The following is a 19,229-nucleotide window of genomic DNA, read 5'->3' as shown; positions in this document are numbered from 1 at the left end:
TGTCCGTGTGCGGGAGTCCCTGGGAGCAATAGCAACCTGCCTTAGGAGTCACAGGCCGCTCTAGCCTCTAGTCAGTCTAAGCTGTTTTCTGTGGGAAGCAAGATGTTAGCACCTCAAAAGCACTTTTTTTTTTCTTTTGTACTCTTGATAACTTCACTGTAGTTACAATGGTAAAGCACCATTTAAAAAAAAAAAAAAGACTTTATGGCTAGAAACAGGAGTCACTGAGGTATGCCAAAATGTAGAATTCCTAAGACATTATACCAAAGCATCCGTGTAAATAAACATAAAATTAAAACCATCAAAATCCTACAGTAAGAGTTTAAATGATTGCTCTCTCACAAGTACATAAAATTAATATATTTACATTGTCTATCTTCTTAGACCAAATGCTTTTTTTTTTTTTTTTTTTTTTTTTAGCTCTAAACAAAAAAAGTCACAGTTTAAAAGCCTTGAAAACATGGCCTTTTTCTTAAGACAGTAGAATTGAAATCGAAGTCAAACTAGCAATAGCTTTATGAGATTACATAGGCAGTAAAGCTAGTTTTAAAACCCATAGTCTGCATATGCTAGAGCACAGAAATTTCACTCTCCTTTCTTCCTCTCTTACAGTTTAGAAAACCGTATGCAGCCCCAAGAAAAACAGCAATGCTAACTATGCTCTTCAGTTCAAATGATCAGCAGCTTACATTTAAAATTTTAAGCTAGTAACTTATCAATAGAGAATATACTGAGAGAATGTTCCAGGAAGAGAAACCAGTGTATATATGTATGTATGTACACGCACACACGTGTGTGTGTATATACGCAAACAGATATATTCCCAGCATTATATTTTATAACTCACTATAAATATAATTTTTCTATTTTCCTATACAATTTATTTTAGAAAAATATGGAATGATTTAAGGGTTAAAATCTGCAAAAGGAAAACACAAATTTCTTATCTCCCTCAAACCAGAAGACTATATATATAATGAGGAGGTGTGTGAGGTTTCCCTAGAGGCCTAACCACTGGTTTGAAAACTAGTGACATACTACCTTTGAGTGAACTACATACTACAGAGTAAACAAGGAACAGGATTTAGAAGGAACATTTCATGGACAGTAGTATGTAGCAGTGACAGATGGAAATTGGGGCTTTCAAAGGACATCCTGTCTGTCCTGAGGTGATCTCAAGCCTACTTCAAAGCATTCATCTGGAAAAGGTGACAGTGTTACAGACAAAATAACCTTTGAAAACCATAGCTGTGAGGCTGTAACTTTTCTTAAACTCTGCGTTAGAATCCCACAGCCCAATCCGAGCGCCTGCTTCCTCTTCTAGGTCTCTGCTGCGTAAAGCCTTGCAATCTGCTTATAGAACCAATCCCGGCAGATGCAGACACAGATGATGAAACCCTGGCTCAAAGAAGCAGCAGTGGGTGCCAATCAAGCTGCTTCAGTTAATCTGCTCTTCACCTGACACTAGCAATGAGTTAGATCTTCCCAGGGCAAGACTGAATAAAAAGCCCTCCTTAATATAATGGCTGATTTCAGCTTCACTGCAATTAATGCGCTTATAGGAGTATTTACTGTACTTAGAAACATCAGACCTACTGGCTCCGTAATTTTTGTCACAGCTTAGCCAAGGTATTGTGTTGACACAGCTAATCCTTCTGTTTGCTAAGAACTGCCACAGAAGTTTGTAGAGCATTTACAGTGGCAAACCTGCCTTGCCATGTCTGCTGCGGGCTAAGGAAAACTAGGAGCAAAGTAAATCTGGTCTCAGTTGGACCTCCTGTCTGGGAGCAGGGAAGAGAGTCCACATACCTTGGAAGGTACTGGGTCACTGATTACACTCTGTATTTCCAAAATGACTAGTCTATCGGGTATAGACTTTATGTTGATTGTGGTAAGGTATATCCAAGTCTCACAGAAACAAATGGTAGTAATTAAAGGGGAAAAAATTGCTTTGGCCTCAATAAAAGAAAACCTTTCTCCAATAGTCAAGCTACAACCGATTAGAAAGCAGAACTTGGCTGCTACTGAGCTGTTTCTCTAAAGCATTATCCATGTTCATACAATACACATAGCTCTTCTAGGCAAAGGCAGCCACTTCTTGGCACCATTCCTGCATGAGGTATATGTTTTCTATAAAGTTACTTCGGCAGTCTTATACAGTGTTAATTCTACTGTGCTACAGTAGGGAGAAAGTAACAGGGCGCTTATAGCACAGTATTTAGAGTGCTTTCATGGCCGTGACAGTTCTTGGCTATGAAGGCGTGCCCCAGAGTACTCCTAACAACCATCTCAGAGTTTGAGGAACAAACATGAAGCATTAGGGCCGTACCGAGCTCCAAGGGCCAGTACTCCACGCAGCGTCTCGTGGGCAAGAGTGTGTGTTGCACTGCTCACGGTCTGGAGGTTTGTCGAGGACTTCACAGCTCAAATCTGGAAACCGGTCACCGTTGGCCCGCTGACAGACCACCAGCCTTGTCCGCATGCCCCCACCACACGGCTTGGTACACTGGAAGATGGGGCAAAGAACACCATAGTCATTTTGTGTGAGCAGCACATGAAGAATTCTATTTCCCCATAGGAAGCTTTTTTTTTTTTTTTTTTGGGGGGGGGGCTACACTTTATTGTAACACTGGGACAGCTCAAGTCTGACAGACAGAGCCAAGGCAAATTGCCAACCATGATACAGCCAATGAACCGTGGTCCCTCCTGTGAACAGTAGCTTCCCTTAGTGAAGGCTTCCTTTCCCTCTGTAATAAGGGCTTTTAACAGAGCTCATCTCATCAGGCCGAGAACACAGTTACTTGCCTCACATATAAAAATGAAGGTTGAGAAGTTAATCTAATGCATCTCAATCCATTTACCAGTAGCTAAGATAAAATTCTTTGAGGTATACAAAACCCAGTAAATAAGTAACCAGAAACTATTCAATATCAAATAAAAGAGATAATGCGCTGGCCAGTTTTATTTTATTGGATGGTTGTTGAGTTTCTTTCTTTGGTTTTTGTTTGTTTTTGTTTTAAGACAAAGTTTCACTCTGCAGTCTAGGCTGGCTTGGAACTCCCTGAAAGGCAGACTGGCCTCGTGTCTCAGCCTCCTGAGTGCTGGGATTATAGACATGAGCAACCAGGTCCAACTTCAAATTTTATTTTTAAATGTTGCTGGGGATTTAATCCAAGGACTGAGTTTTACACAAACCCACTTGTTCCAGCAACTTATATGAAGCTGTCATGGATGGACCTTTGCTGATTCTCTTATTCCAGTTATGATGCTCAACTGCTTAACTCCATATTCAAACCTTAGGACAAGCACAGTTTCCCCCTGGGATGAATAAACAGCATGATGGGAATGAATGCTTGTTGAAGTTCTGACTCCTGGCAGGATTCACATTTGTGAGACAGGAACAAGTTGTATTTCTTGGACAGCACTGCGATACTCACATCCAGGAACACAGACGTTCAGTTTCCCTGCTGTGTCAAGGCCAGCTCTCCCACAACATTTGGAAGGGTCGGCCCATGATAGCTGAAAGAATCCTAGCAAAGGCGTGGACTCACCTGGCTAGGATCCAACTACAGAAGCCTAATTATGGATCCCACAGGACAAAAACTGCACAGTGTTGGGAAGACTCACATCACAGGAGTCTCAAAGCCTCCCCTGCTCCCTCCCTTAGCAGCACTGCCCAGAATGACATCAGCAAGAGTCAACAAAAATCCCTGGTACAACTGCCTGGGACTTGTAGGTTATATGACTGAGACGATGAGACCCAAGACTGTGGGCTAGTGGGCCTGTGTCTTTTTCATAAATATGTATGGGAACTCATGCTACAAAGCATAACAGGAGCACAAAACTCCCAACACTATTGCTGCAATAACGCATATCACTCTTGCTATTAATAAAGAAAGCTATTATTGCATTATTACAGTATCACTTGATTCACTGAAGGCTACATGTTAGGCATTTAATAGATGCTGTCTCATATAATAGCCGTAAATAATATGCAGGTGGTACTATTACTAATCCAGTTTATGGATAATGATATGAGGAGTGGGCTAAGTTATGTTACTTGTTAATATCACAAAACTGATAAAGGTCATACCTAGGTCCAGCCAGATCCTGCACATTCTGAACCAGGGTCTAGCAGAGTGAGACTGACCCTTCCCTCCACGCACCCTCCTCAGCCACCCAGATCTAGCCAAAGTTCCACATCCAGTGCCCTGGAACAGTCTGCCACTCCAGCTTGAGTGGCCTTTAACCTCCTGGCACACAGAGAAAGAGGTCATAGGCACACTCCCACTCACAAGAACTGCAAAGAAAATAAAATATCTAGGAACAAACTTCATCAAAAAGGTAAAGGGCCTCTACAATGAAAACTTTAAATCTCTGAAGAAAAAGATGAGAAAGACACTAGAAAATCGAAAGGCATACCATCGCCACGCTCATGGATTGACAGAATTGGTATTGTAAAAATGACATTCAGTGAAAAGTTATTTTCAGATTCAATGCAAGCCCAGTCAAAACCACCATCTCATTCTTCACAGAAATTAAAAAAAAAAAATCATACGTTACCAAAAAAGACCCTGGAGAGGAAAAACAGTCCTGAGCAAAAAAGCAATGCTGGAGAGACCATCATTCTAGACCTTAAGATATATTACAGAGCCATAGTAACCAAAACAATATGATATTTGCTTGGGTAGATTTTTTTTTTATAGCTGTTGTACAACATCATGACCAAAAGCAACAAGGGTTAATTTTGTCTTATACTTTCCTCATCCTTGAGGAAAGTCAGAATAGGAAATCAAGAAGGACAGGAACCTGGAGGCAGGAACTGAGGCAGAAGCCGTGGCTTGCTCTCAGTGGCTTACTCAGTCTGCTTTCTACTATAGCTCAGGGCTACCTGTCCAAGAATGGTATCATTTACAATGCTCTGGGCCCTCCAACATTGATTACTAATTAAGAAAATGCCCCACATGCTTGCATACAGGTCAGTCTTTTTAAGGCATGTTCTCAGTTGTGGTTCCCTTTTCTCAGATAACTCTAACTTGTGTCAAACTGACAAGAAAAAATCAATAAGAGTGCCAATGCAAAACAGACATAAAGACCAATGGAACAAAACTGAATACCCAAATATGAATACACTTCAATATAGCATCCTACTGTCTGACAAAGATTCCAAATACATAGAGTGGGGGGAAAAGCATCTTCAACAAACAGTTCTGGGGAAACTAAATGTCTATATGAAGAGAAATGAAATTAGACCCATATTTATCATCTTGAACAAAAACTAACTCCAAATGGATCAAAGACCTAATTGTGAACCTGCTAGAAGAAACCTAACTTATAGGCATAGGATATAGGTGTAGGCAATGGCTTTCCGAATAGGACCCAGTTTGCCCAAGAATGAGGCCAACAACTGGCAAGTGAGACCTCAAAAAAAACTAAAAAGCTTCTGCACAGTTAAGGAAACAACTAGTGAAGTGAATAGGAAGCCCACACAGTGGGAAAGAATCTTTGCCAGCTATACATCTGACAGAGAATTATTACCCATAGTACATAAATAACTCAGAGTATAAAGAAGAGATAAAATAAAATAGCACATTTAAAAATAAAAACAGGCTTGGGATCTGAACAGAGAGTTCTTAAAAAAAAAAGAAAGAAAGAAAAAGAAAAGACTAATATCTCAAAATGATGCTCATCATCCGTAGCAATTAGAGAATAAAAATCAAAACAATGTTGAGATTTCATTTTACCCCAGTCAGAATGGCAAAGACCAGTAAAACAACTGACAAAGGGAGGGGAGAATTTGGGGGAAAGGGAGCCCCCATTCACTGCTGGTGGGGTTGCAAACTGCTCTGGCCACTGTAGAAATCAGTGTGGGAAATCCTCAAATCACATGACCTGGCTCTACCATTCCCTGATATATGCTCAAAGGGCTGATCATCCCATCTATAGATACCGGCTCAGCCATATCTTGTGGCCTTATTCACAATAGCTAGGAAATGGAAACGACCTAATTGTCCTTCAACTGACAGTAGATAATGAAGATGTAGTACATACACACTATGGAATATCATTCAGCTGTAAGGGAAAATGAAGTCGTGAAGTTTTCAGGTAAATAGGATAGAACTAGAAAGGCCATATTGCATATGGTAACCCAGACCCAGAGAGGCAAATGTCACTTGTTCTCTTTCTCATTTGAGTTTCCTAAAAAGGACCATGGGACACAGGGGACTATATAGAGAGAAGCAGCAGTGTACAAGTGATTTGAATGGGAAAATGGAAAGAAGGGGGCTCTTTAATTAGGGGGAGGAGAGGGAGCTAAAAAAGTTGAGGGGAAGGGAAGATAGTAGTAAAGACGTCTAGAAAAGTCATAAGGAATCATAGTATTATCTATCGACCTAACATTACATATAATACTGACAAGTCTTTGTATATACATACATGTATAGTCACAAAAATTGTCTGGGCTGACAGTGCTAACAAAACCCTAACACCAGACTGACGAGCCTTTTTTCGAGTTCTTGGTCAGAATTGTCTGAAAGATTCCCAAAACATAGGCTGTTGCTGTTGCGTTTGATTGCCTCCTAGAGATGGAAGGTAAGTTCCTATTGCTGAAGACACCATGTATTTAAAAAACAGGGTCCAGAGGATCCAAGCTGGTTCAGACCTCAAAGCCTCCTCCCTGAGGACTAGCTTTCAGGGTGCCAGCATGACAGTATCCCTAAGGGTGCAGTGGTGGCATGCATACCTTGGTAGCAACCAATAGCTTTCTAATTGGACTTAAGGTGTGTTCAACAAGAAGAAAATCATGCACAGTACTGGAAAGTCGACGTCCTGCGGTTGAATTTGTGGTCTTCCAGGGGGAACCTACAACCACTACTCTATTAAAACTGCATAATTCCTAACTTCATTCTAAATAGGAATAACACCCTTCCAGGTTTTATAAAGAATTTGAAATCTTGGAAGGCACTAAAGTGTGCCCAAAACTATAACAGAAACAGTAAGTGGGACTTTAACATGTGATTTCCATCCCTTAAAAGCAATTATTTCTTATTTGCTTATTTATCTGTCTATTTCTGAGAGCAATTCTTTTTTATTTTTTTGTAATTTATTCACTTTATATTCCGATTCTAGCCCTCTCCCTTGTCTCCTCCCAGTCCTTCCCCTTTCCCGCCACCCCCTTTCCCCTAGTCCACAGAAAGGGGGAGCCCTCTTCCCCTACCATCTGACCCTAGCCTATCAAGTCTCATCAGGACTGCCTGGATCCTCTTTTTCTTTGGCCTGGCAAGGACGCCCCACCAGGGGGAAGTAATCAAAGATCAGAGGTAACCCCTGCTCCCCTTACTAGGGAACCCACATAGAGAGTGAGCTACATTCATTTCTTAATCATCAGAGGTTAGCTAATAACTTAGATTTATGCACAATCTTTCCTCATTCCCCACCCCCTACATATTTAAGCTTTATCTTGTTAGTGCATTCAAAAAGCATGATAGAACTAACAGAAATCTCTGAGGGAATCCCAGATTTAGAAGCTTCTCCTAGATTTAGTTCTGAAAAAAATGAAGCATTAAACAATACCACCCAGTCAACAAAGGACAGACAGACAAATGTTTCGCTCTTACCTCTCCCCAGCTACCGTAAGCCCACTGGGGACACGGGCCAGATTCACAGGCTCTTTGCTCATCGGGTTTGATTCTCTCTACACAGTCGTTGGCAGTGTATCCATTTTCATCCTGACACACCACAACTCTCCTCTGGGAGCCTCCGGCACAGGTACTAGAACACTAAGCACACAGAGCAGCAGAATTATCCTCAGCACCGGCTGTCTCTTACCCACACAGAAATCAGCTGGACAGAGACCGCTTTCAAGTCTCTCACACACACAGTGGAGAAAGGTACTTGAGAAACTGGGCACGTCACGTCCTCGAGGTGGGGTTGTTCACGTTGTCCACATAAGCAAATGCCTGGACAGTAGAGAGGGGCTTCTCTGCACATTCTCCCGGCCATCAGCAGGCGTTCAGGCCCAGGAGCGATAATGTTTAGAGTTCTCTGTGAAGCCCTGATCATTGTCCACGTGTGTCCTGTCCTCATTTCTGAGAAGGATAGAAGTGTCAAGGGACACCACAGTCTGTGGACTTTTTTTTTTTTTTCAAACTGTCAAGAGCTCCTTTAGAAGCAATGTTTGAGCCTCTTACAACACGGAGGTTCACTTGTATTTAATAAGTTACCGGTTGAGGAAACTGAGCCTCATACCGGGTGAGCTCATTCAATGACTACATAACGGTACCACAGAATGCCATTTAGACATTGCTTCCTAGTAGGTGAAGATCCCCCTCACCCTGCCCCCCCACCTTTGCAAGAACCTGTACTTCAGTGGCTGATGACAGTAAAGCATGTTTTCTTTGCTTTTCGCTTCCTCAATGAACTCTGTCGAATTCCCTCTTGACGAATCTCTCTTTGGTCCTTTTCAGCGGAATGTTCTTGAATGGCCATTGTTGTTTGCATTTCAGTTGGTTTCTCACACACACTTCTCATAGCTCTCCTATGAATCTACAGTTGGAGTGTTTCTCTTTCCAGAAATTCCTTACCTTTTTAACCTGGTGAATTTCCCAGCACCCTCTGCTATGACCCTTGTTGTAAAACTGGCATGCTTATACTCATTGAGTCTTTGAAGCAACACAATTTTCTCTAACCAACAAGCCGAGTGGTTTGGGTTTATTTCCAATCTTCTGAGAAAGTTCCTCACTATGTAGCCTAGGCTAGCTTCAAACCCACGAGGGTTTCTCCTGCCTTGGCCTCCAGAGTGCTGGGATTGCAGACAGGGGATCACAAAATCCACCCCATCCACTGGTTCTTGAAGCCATTTAAAAATACCATGCCTTAGCCAGCCTTCCCCATATCAAGATGTGAAGATCAAAAATGTTGCAGAGTGCATTTGACTGCAGTTTAGATTCTGTGCTGGGAAATAACAGTTTCTTACCTATCTTGGTCGATTTGTAAGTGATTTAACAATGTATGAGATGTCTACATGGCTCAGTAAGTAAAGTCTTTTGACTCTAAAGTTGATGTCCTTAGTTTGATTCCTAGGACTCATATGGTGGAAAGAGAAATCTGTGACTTGTCCTTTGATCTCCTCTTAAGTGTGCACAAAAATTAAAAAAAAAAAAAAACAAGAAAAAGGGGAAAAAATCCACTGTATGCAGAAACTCTACCTTTCAATCAGAGACTGGGATAGCATATCTATCTGAGAATTATTTAAGTGTATTTTGTCTTACAAAATTTTATTTTTTCCCTGGTATACATTCTCCAAGCCTGAAATGTTTGGTTTTTCATTTGTTTGTTTTAGTTTCAAACTAATATATAATAAACACACAAAGTAAAATTATCTTAATTAGCTCTGAGTTGCAGAATTATAACACTAGCAAGGGCCTTCCATGTTGTAAATGAACTTGTAGTATCCCTTGAGCTTTTCACTGGGTGGTACAGTTTTGTATCATTCCTTTATCCTGTCACCTATGAGCTTTGTTACCCTAATATAAGGAACACCCAGGTTTTCAAACTGGGCTCACACAGTTGTCATATTAAATGCAAAAATGCACTTGCAAACTGCACTCTCCAGGGAAATTAGAAATGACAATATGAGGCAAAAATAAGTAAATAAGTAAAATTAGACTGTCTAGCTGAAGCCTCACTTTGGAAAAAAGAAAGATAAAAACAAACACAAAAGGAAACCAAAGGCATCATAAGGAAAATAATATTCTTTCCTTATCTAATCCTCTTAGACTGGGGACTCTACGCTAGTGCAGAATCTTTTAATCTGAAACAAATATATCCTCCCTATAAGTGGATTTAAATGAAAATAGCACTAAACCACAAAACAAAACGCCATCCCAACCAAACATCAACAATAACAACAACAACAACAAAAAAACTTTCACAGCATCATCAAAATATACATCTGTGACTTCCTTCTTTTTCAACCAGGAAAACTACAACACACTCAGTAGTTTCTCTCCCTGATGACACTCTACAGTTATTTAAAACTGAAGCCTTTCCTAGGCAGGGGAGGGAGACAGACTTGCAGGAAACAGGAGAGGAGGAGAGGAGCTGGTGGTGGGTCAGGAAGCCAACAGCCATGCTCAGGGGTCTAACCACAGAATCCAGTCAGTACTCACAGGCCAGTATTTCCACTGCATTTACACACCCACTTTGGGGGAGTGGCAGGCTTCTAATTCCTTTCGGCCCAGAAATAATTTAACACAATTAGTGGTACTAAAAGGAAACTAAAAGTACAAAACTAGTGATCAGCATACCCACTCTGATTGCTTGGACAGCAGAATTCATTGTCACCCTCTCCCTTTGGAATACTGTTAAATGTTTCAGTACTCAGCAATGTGTTTTTGAAAAAGCATCCCGCATAGAAGTTTAAAACATCCAAATGCAATTTCTTTTCTTTTGACATTAAATATTTTTCAAGGCCTTTGCAGTTGGAAGGACAATAACAGTGACCATGAGAAAGATAAGTCAGTTGTAGTTGCTGGACTTTATGCTGCAGCTGAGGACAAAGCACTTTACATAGTCAATCTCATTCAATTTGTGAAATTACAGTAAGGGCTTAACACTGTCATCCTTTTGCACATGAGGAAACTGAGGTTTACTGAGGAAAGGACCCCTGCCTCCATTAAGAACCTTTCTGGTCTGGGAGATCAGGACACCATCCTTGCTGCCAAGCCTGATCACCTGACTTCCATCCTTGGGCCCACACAGTGGAAGGAGAAGAATCAACTTCAAACATCCATGGACTGATTTTCACAATCATGCAGTAGCAGGCTTTCACACACACAAATAAATAAACATTTAAGAGAGAAAAAACGAATTCCTCTTCAGAAAAGGCTCTTTGCCCTTTCTCCTTTAGGTATACTGTACCTGCCCCTTCAGGGTTCAAAAACAAAGTCTAGTCACCTAAGAGTGACAACCCTTCCTCCAGGTACAAAGGGGCTCTCCCCTGAGGCTGCAATAGACCTATTTATTGTATTCACCCAACCTGATTGCAAACGCGTGCCAATAATCTTTCAGAGGGAAATTGCTTCAGAACAATTCCAGCCTGTGTTTCCCCAGGCACCACTCAAGTAGGAGAGAAGCAAACAAAGCAGATACTCACAGCTCCCCAAGGGCCAGTTCTCCACTGGTTTCCTCCGAGCACGTGGGTGCGACTAGGGCTGTCACTCCTGGGGCGGAAGGCCTCGATTTGAAATGGGTGAGCCAAGCCAGTGCTTGGGATCCGTTGAGGGCACGGTGACATGGAACAGTCCTGTTCGGTTTCTGGGACATAATCTGGGTCACACTCGCTCCGGTCGATCACTTGGTCGCTGTAGTTGACACACACCACCTGCCGGGTTGCCTTACCTTGCCCGCAAGTCACGGAACACTATGTTGAACATTCAGAGAGAAAGAGGAGCTGTCATTTGCCAGTCAGAGCGGCGTTCCTGAAGCTGTGTTCCTTCAAGTGGCTGAACGTTTGCCCTCCCCCTGCCCAGCTAAAAGTCTTAGAGTCAGCCTTGACAGCTTTCTTCCTTTCCCATCCAGTATCTTTCATGGAGAAATGCTGTTAACTTGGTATTTTAAAAATTCATACAGTCCAGCTACTTCTCTTTCGACCTTCACTTTTGTCCAAAGAAGGCCATAACCTTCCCTTGCGGAGATTAATGTAATAGTTATCAGCTGGACTATTCTGCTGAGGACTTGACACACCCCACAACTGTATTGTTTGCCAGTGACAAAACGACACCCATTACAACTTAGCTCATGCACCCATCCGGTGACTTCCCAGCTCACTTAACGCAATATCCAAACTCCTCCTCATTGCTTTGCTAGGCCTCTGGGTACTGAGCCTCTGGCTGCTTCCTTGACTGCTCACATTCTTCATATGCTGCATGTAAAGCTTTTCGAGCAAGTCAAGAACCTCTTGCCTCCAGGGCATCCTATCTGCTGTAGTACCTGAGGTGCCACACAGATAGCTTTCTCCTCCGCGTCATGCATGAAAGTGAGATTGCCGTTTGTTGAGTATCTGTTTTCTGCTGAGCATTCAATGCATATAGTTTCAATCATACCAACAATGTCGTAACATAGGTATTTAACCTGGTTGTTTTTTTTTCAATTTTGTTTTATTTCCCTATTCAATTTTATTTGTGTGTGGTATATGCATGTGTGTAGGTGTGTTTGTGTGTGTGTGCGTGTGTATGTGCGCGCGTGTGTGCACGTGTGCGTGTGTGTGTGTGTGTGTGTGTGTGTGTGTGTGTGTAGGCCAGAGGAGAATGACTACTGTTGTCCCTCTATAGTTCCTTATCTCATCCCCCTGGAAGCCTCGATTTTTAGCTAGGCTGGCTAGCCAGCAAGCTCTGGGGATCCACTGGAATGTGCTTGTCTCTGCTCCCCAGTGCTGAAGTTACCAGCAGGCCCGCCATGCCCGGCTTTTACATGGGTGTCAGGAATTTAAACTCAGGTCCTCATGCTGGCACTGAGAGCACTCTTACCTACTGAACCATGTCCTCGGCCTGCTCTTCTTTTAAAAGCAGGGAGAGAAAAATATGTGGCTCAAAGACTTTAAATTGCTCAAAGTCAGGCAACCAGTAAATGACGAGGTTTCTCCATAGCTGTGTGACTCCATGCCTCAACACATATTTTGAAATCTCCTGCAATGCTAATTTTATTTTTCCGCAGCCTCCCTAACCTAAGCGACTTCCTGGATTCTGGGAGTGCTGTAGAGCTGATAACAGAAGTTGCCTGAAGGAAAAGGATCATCTGCTCTCACAAAAGTCCACATGTGTGTGTGCGCGATGCTTGTGTGCCTAGAACACGGTGAGAAGGTCCCTATGGCACACCTGGAAGGGAACCAAGGAGACACCTGCTTTTAAGGGGTCACAGGTCATATCAGCAATCAGAAGCCAAGCCGGGGAACCCTCAGCCCTCTTCCTCTCCTTGCCACTAGTTTGGCTCTGTAAGTCTGTTACATACGAATGGGCCTCGGCACACTGAGATTTGTAATCAGCACAGCAGGACAGGTACTTGAGCAGACTGTCTACAGATTCATGTATTCTTTTAAAATTTGCATCCCTCGGACATTTGACTAGGAGTTCTTTTAGACTTAGCTAGATACATGTATGTAGAAAAGGATGATTTAAATCTCAAGTCAACTCTGAAATATTACCCATTCAAGGCATGGACCTTATTCCCCTGCCCATTTTCCAATTCCACCCAACCCCACAAAATCCAGGCTTACAGAGCTCCAGTCTAGAGCCTTCCACTGTCCGCAGGGTGTCACAGAACACTCTTCTTTGGCTACTGGTTTAGGCAAGTTAATGCAGGCACTCTCATCCGCCACAGAACCGTCTTCATCCCGACAACTGACATATCTCATCCGGGTACCTTTCCCACAAGTGGCTGAGCACTGGGTTTTGGAGTGAAAGGAAAAATACATGTCATCAAAATGGCTTCTTAGTGTTTTTCACTTAGCCGGGTTTCTTATAAGTTCTTAACTCCCTTTCTACAGTCAAGTCAGAGAGTATCTGCCTCCCCTGCACACCTCCCCACTTTTCTCCCAGTCTGTTTTCTTACTGGAGTCCAAGACCCAAATCGCCACTGGGTTCTGGGCACACTGTGTGCATTTCTCCTTGGTTCCAGGCCCAGTTGGAGAGGGTGACAAGATGATAATTCACAGTCCTAGACATGAAAGAAGAAAACATTTTAGCTTCAAGACAACACATGTTTATAGATACACAGTCATGGGAAGAGAGCACAGGGCATCAAGAAGTCTAAATAATCTGATTCCTGCCCTTTTCTACAAGCCCTACGGCCTTTCTTGGCCCCTGACCTCTCTCAGCCCCAGTCTCTTCAGTTGCAAAGAGGGATCCGATCTGACTCATTTTCTGGATGCCTTAACACAGGGCAGGGATTCCTTAACGATCCTTAAAGCCCTGTTTATTTACCTGTTCATAGAAGAGGAAGCATTGTGAAGGAGTGTGTGTGTCTGCAAAAACAGGATAACGTTTAAAAATTACTGTTAATGTTTAAATATTCTCAAGGCTAAGTTGTGTTCTCACATCTCAGGCAGTTTCCTAATCAAAATTTGCTAATCATGAACTTGTTTTCCCAGATAACACCCTGGGGGGTCCTGAAGGTCAACCTTAGATATAAAAGGAACTTTTTTTTTTTTTTTTTTTGCAGGTTAATGGTAGGAATTCACATAACACCCCTCAGTCACTCAGAGAAAGTTGCTGTGGTAAACACAATCATCTGGGGGTGGATACCAGTCTCTTATTTACAGAGTGGAAGACAAAAGGGCACACCTGTTTATAGTCACTCCCCAGCCTCAGCAACTGCTTACAGCAGCCAAACCAAGGAGCCTTTGGTTTGATACATAGTTAATCAGAGACCAAAAAGTCAACTGTCACAGAGCAAAAGTGCTAGGGCCTGAGACTGAAGGTCACAGACGCTTGGTTGCCTTCAAGCTTTATACACGGCATGAAAATCCAACTACCTGGCTCTACATCTGGCCCTTTCCTTTGCCTGAGCTCCAGAGTCCCAGGGGACTTCTGCAAAACAAACAATTTATCCGTAGGCTTTGGGTATGGGAGCCTATGGACAAATAACTGTAGAATGAAAGAGAGAAATCCCATCTGAATCTCTAAGGAAATTGCTAAGTTTTCCCCTGATGTAAGGACAGACATTTTTGGGACTAACTACTGTGTGTGTGTGTGTGTGTGTGTGTGTGCGCGCGCGCACACACACGCACATGCCAGCGGTGTTGAGATTGGTTATCTTCCTTAATCACTTGGTATCTTCCTTTAGAGACAGGGACTCCCACACAGTGTGAAGCTCACTGATTGGCTGTGCTTACCCGCCCATGAGCTACAGGGCTACACCTATCCCTGCTTTCTGCGTCAGGGTTACGGAGACACACCCGCTACGCCCAGCTTTTACAGGGATACTCAAGAAGCTGAACTCAAGTTCTCATACTTGTGCAGAAAAAATTTTCCCAGCTCAGACAATTCCCTGCCCCCCCATGCCACTTTAAACATGTTAATAAAATTATAAACATAAAGTTTATACATGAGTTCTGAGTCCAGACTTGGCTCAAATCTGTCTTTGGCAGTTATCAAATCTGATATGTAAACTCAAATCTTCTCTTGACGTAAACAATACCAAGATCATGGCATACAAAGCACAGTGCACACACACTTGTGTATGCATAGGTGTGTGTTTGTGCATCCAAACACATGTTACATGCAGATATTTGCATTTATGCGTAGACTTAGAAATTTTACTGAGCTGAAGGATATAGAGCAAAAAATTGACAGATGACATTAAAACCTACAATTATCTCAAAATTCACATAGCCAATTGATTCTAATAATAGACTTCTACGTTTTGTTGTTCTTCAGCTTTGGAACCTACTGCCAACGGATGACTATAATTGCCAAAAAAAAAAAAAATTTCCAGTTGAAGTGTGCAACTGAATTATAATGTTTGGGTGTTTCGGCAAAGGGGAAACTGAAATGTAGATCTCTACCAGCCCCTGACTCACCAACTACCACCTTGGAAGCTCTCTTTGAGGTGAGGGTGGGGATGTAGCTGAGTAGCTAGCGTCCTTGCTAACATGCATGAGAGTCTAGGTTCAATATTCAGGACTGCTTAAATCAGGGGAGCGTATGTGTGGAGTCTCAGGAGGACCGGGAATTCAAGACTGTTCTCGGCTACAAAAAGTCAAGCCAGCCTGGGCTGCCTGAGACCTTATGCTACTGAAGAAACTATCTTTGCAGAACCAGATAATAATTTTCAAATATTCACCTTTGGGTGTGATTCTTGTGAAACAACTGCAAATTGTTAAAGTCTCTGCATCACTGTCTTAAGTTGGAAACAGCTGACAAAACAGTAAATGAAGCTGCGTGTTATAGCACCTGCTGATATCTGTGCTGTGAGCTTTCTCACCATGCCAGTTTCCAAGCTACACACTTGACCTTGATAACAGAGCCAGGGAGATTCTGTACACACAAGGTGTCAATGACCTTGTGAGCACAGGCGACTGGATTCCCTAGTAACATTCTAGGCGGTGAGTTTTGAGGACATATCAGCCTCCTCCTCCCCAGGACTTTCCAGTTTTAAGAGCAGCCCCACACAGCCTCCTGCTCACAAGGCCTGCGAAGTTTGCCGTTGAGTCTTGAGAGCTGCTCCAAGCTAGCTTGAGCAGAACACGTTTCTTGCACTTACGCCTGAACTACCGGAGGAATCGCCAAAGAAATTATGTAAGATATCCGAGTTCAAGATGAAAATAAGCTAATATTTGCTACCCAACAAGAATGAAATGCTAGCCTACAGATAATTAAAACCACACACACACACACACACACACACACACACAAAGAAAGACAAAACCAGAAAAAAAAATTAGATTCTAATTGTAGAAAATAAGTAATTCCCAGATATTTTAACACTTTGGTCCTAAGTACGGATTTCCCTATGAAAATGCTTTGCTTTCGTCTGACCCAGGGAGACATGTTGGCCCTCTCCGGCCCAAAGCCAGTACCCGAGTTGAAGCGGCTGACCCACCTGCGTGTCGGTTGGCCTAGTGGCTGCGTTGCAGTCATTGTCATCCACCACCGACATGTAAGTCCCAATGACGCACTTCACTGCCCTTAGCTGGTACCCCTGTCCACAAGTGACACTGCACTGGGGGAATAAAAGAAAACAAAAATTTCACTGAACCTGTTCTTTCACGTACTCGTCCCGTAATATTCTGCAAGAGAAAAGTCCTTCTATCACAGTGGACTCGAGGGCTGTCACCCCGAGATTAGGCAAAACTATGAATCCTGCTTCATCCAGTTTACGCTGGTCAGTTATTACAATGAGGTTTAGAATGATTTCTGTCTGCTCCTGGAATTACACTTGCAGGGGTACAACTCTTTGGCTGTGAAGTCCAGGGAGAGGAGCGTACCTCCCCAAGTTTCATACCTTTCATGATCTGCCTACTAGGGTATCCTGGTGACCACAGGCATTTAGACCGCTGTGATCTCTGACCTCTGGAAAAAAAATTCTTGGGAAATAATTGAAAGTTGTTTCAATATTTCTGCGTAGGCTGCTCTTGGCAGTGTTACTAATAAGGAAGAGACAAGTTATTGGAAAGCACCTACACAAACAGCAGCCAAGCTAGTTAAGTATATCACAGCATACACGCAATACAGAGATCAATGCAGTGGCTACAAGGCATTCGGCCAGAGTTACAGGCCAAGGGAAGGGGTGGGAAGGGGGGACACCAGCAACAGTGAATAGAAGTCAACCGTTTCTGGCGCTGAAGATCTAATGATAATAACTTTTAAAACTTGCAGGAAATAGGTGAGTACTCAATGAAGAAAGAGGCTGCCAGACTGGTCAACAAAGTATGGTGCCATTTCTGCTCTTCCAACCACCTTGCGCATTCATTTCAATGCACGTGAAACACCGTAACAGGCATCAGCACATCTAAGAGATATCTTCTCTGACAACAATGGAATGGGGCAGTAACAGCAGCAAACCCGGGAAGTTCCCGAATGTGTGATAACCGGTGCAATCCTTAAACAAGCAACACATCAGTGAACGAGTCACAGAGATATTAGAAAACATTCTGGGGAGAAAGATGAAAGAAACAGAAAGGAGCGGGAGAGCGATGGTGAAAGCAGTGCTCATTGAGAAATGGATCGTGGCAAATGGCTATCTAAATTAGGAAGAAAAACTTCAAAACAATAGCCTAACCAGCAATAGGAGCCTGCCTTCATGCTGTGGAGGGTGACCTATAGCATTGGCAATAGCCTGTAGTCTGGGGGAGGAGTGTCTATGGGACCCCTTTGGCCAGTGAGTGACTCAAAAAGATTTAACCCATTCCTGGCACCATGTTTCTTAATTGGTAGCATTCGGTGTCTAGCTGCAGTACTGTGTCCTATTATGTGGCGACTTTAAGTTGAGTTTTCTTCAATGAAGGGACACTGTTTCAATCACATTCCAAGGCAGGCTCCATGACCAATCAGACTCCATGGCTTTTAAAAGAGATAAAAAAAAAAAAACCCAAAATTTTATCTTAAGGAACAACAGGAAGAGTAAGCTAAACTCCAAAGAAGAAGAAAGTAATAAATACCAGAGTAGATTTGAATGAGTTACAAATAAAACAAAACAACAGAAGACAGGAGGTGTGGTTCAGTGAGAAAACACCTGATTGGTGTACATGAGGTTGTAGGTTCAATCCCCATTACCAAAAGAGGGAGAAGAAATAAATGTATGCATATATCTACAAAAAGAGATTGACTAAATAATAAAAAATTTCCAATAAAGTCCAAGCAAATGCTACTAAATATTTAAAGAAGTGTTAACATCAATCAAACACTCAAAATATTAAGGAGGGATCATTTCCCACAAGGAAGTATTCAAGAACCAAATATATTGTCTCTTATAAAAAAATAATGCAAAGAACATCCTAGGTAAGAATATTGATGCAACTTTCAGTTATTTCTTGAGAATTTGTCTGACAGGGCCAGTGTTATTAATATCAAAAGCATGGGTAGGGGGAGAATACAGATAAATATATCTCTTGTAAATAAAGATGCAAACATATAGATGCAAACGCTTTCAAGAAAATATTAGCAATCAAACCTTGTACACAGTATGGGTCTTAGTCATGTGGGATTTAGCACAGGAATGCCAGGCTGGTGTTTGATTCAAAAACAACTGATGAAATTTATCACATAAGTCGATAAAACAGAAAGAAAAAAATACCTAAAAGGACCTATGATTACCTCAGCTGATTAGGAAAAAAAAATCACTTGGGGACATTAAAAAAATCTTTTCGTGCAGGCAAATGAGAGGGCACTGCCTCAACACGGTGGAAAGGCCCTGTGCGAGCTTCGTGCTTCCTACTCAGTGGGGAAAGACTTTCTCCTCTGAGGTTGGGAATGTGAAAAGGATGTCGCTTAGAACCTCTGCTATTGGTGGTGGTCTAGAGCAGGGAGGAGTAAAAGGCAGACTGGAAAGGGAAGGCAAGCCTAGCCTATCTGCAGGTGTTACCACAAAAGACATGGGCATCTCAAAGAACCTGCAGAGAAACCACCACAGCTAACACTCAAATCCAGCAGTTTCTGGACACTGAATGAATAGTAATAATAATAATAATAATAATAATAATAATAATAATAATAATAATAATAATAATAATA

The 19,229-nt window shown here is 42.3% G+C and overlaps 1 protein-coding gene across 1 annotated transcript in view; it reads right to left on the bottom strand.

Moving 5' to 3' along the window:
• The window catches only part of Adamts9 (ADAM metallopeptidase with thrombospondin type 1 motif 9), a 161,981-nt gene that overhangs the window by 72,053 nt on the left and 70,699 nt on the right, over positions 1–19,229 (bottom strand). Inside the window, exons 23-28 of the mRNA XM_055628553.1 lie at positions 16,600–16,719; positions 13,609–13,713; positions 13,274–13,441; positions 11,156–11,422; positions 7,617–7,778; positions 2,330–2,506 (exon numbers count right to left, since the gene is read on the bottom strand). Coding sequence (XP_055484528.1) covers positions 2,330–2,506; positions 7,617–7,778; positions 11,156–11,422; positions 13,274–13,441; positions 13,609–13,713; positions 16,600–16,719 — 999 coding nt within the window. The remainder of the gene's footprint in view (positions 1–2,329; positions 2,507–7,616; positions 7,779–11,155; positions 11,423–13,273; positions 13,442–13,608; positions 13,714–16,599; positions 16,720–19,229) is intronic.

This window comes from Psammomys obesus, unplaced genomic scaffold (assembly GCF_907164565.1).
Source record: "Psammomys obesus unplaced genomic scaffold, mPsaObe1.curated_primary_1811, whole genome shotgun sequence".
NCBI classification, from domain to species: Eukaryota; Metazoa; Chordata; class Mammalia; order Rodentia; family Muridae; genus Psammomys; species Psammomys obesus.
Note: the sequence above shows the minus strand (reverse complement) of the source record. Positions and strands in the feature narration are given on the sequence as shown.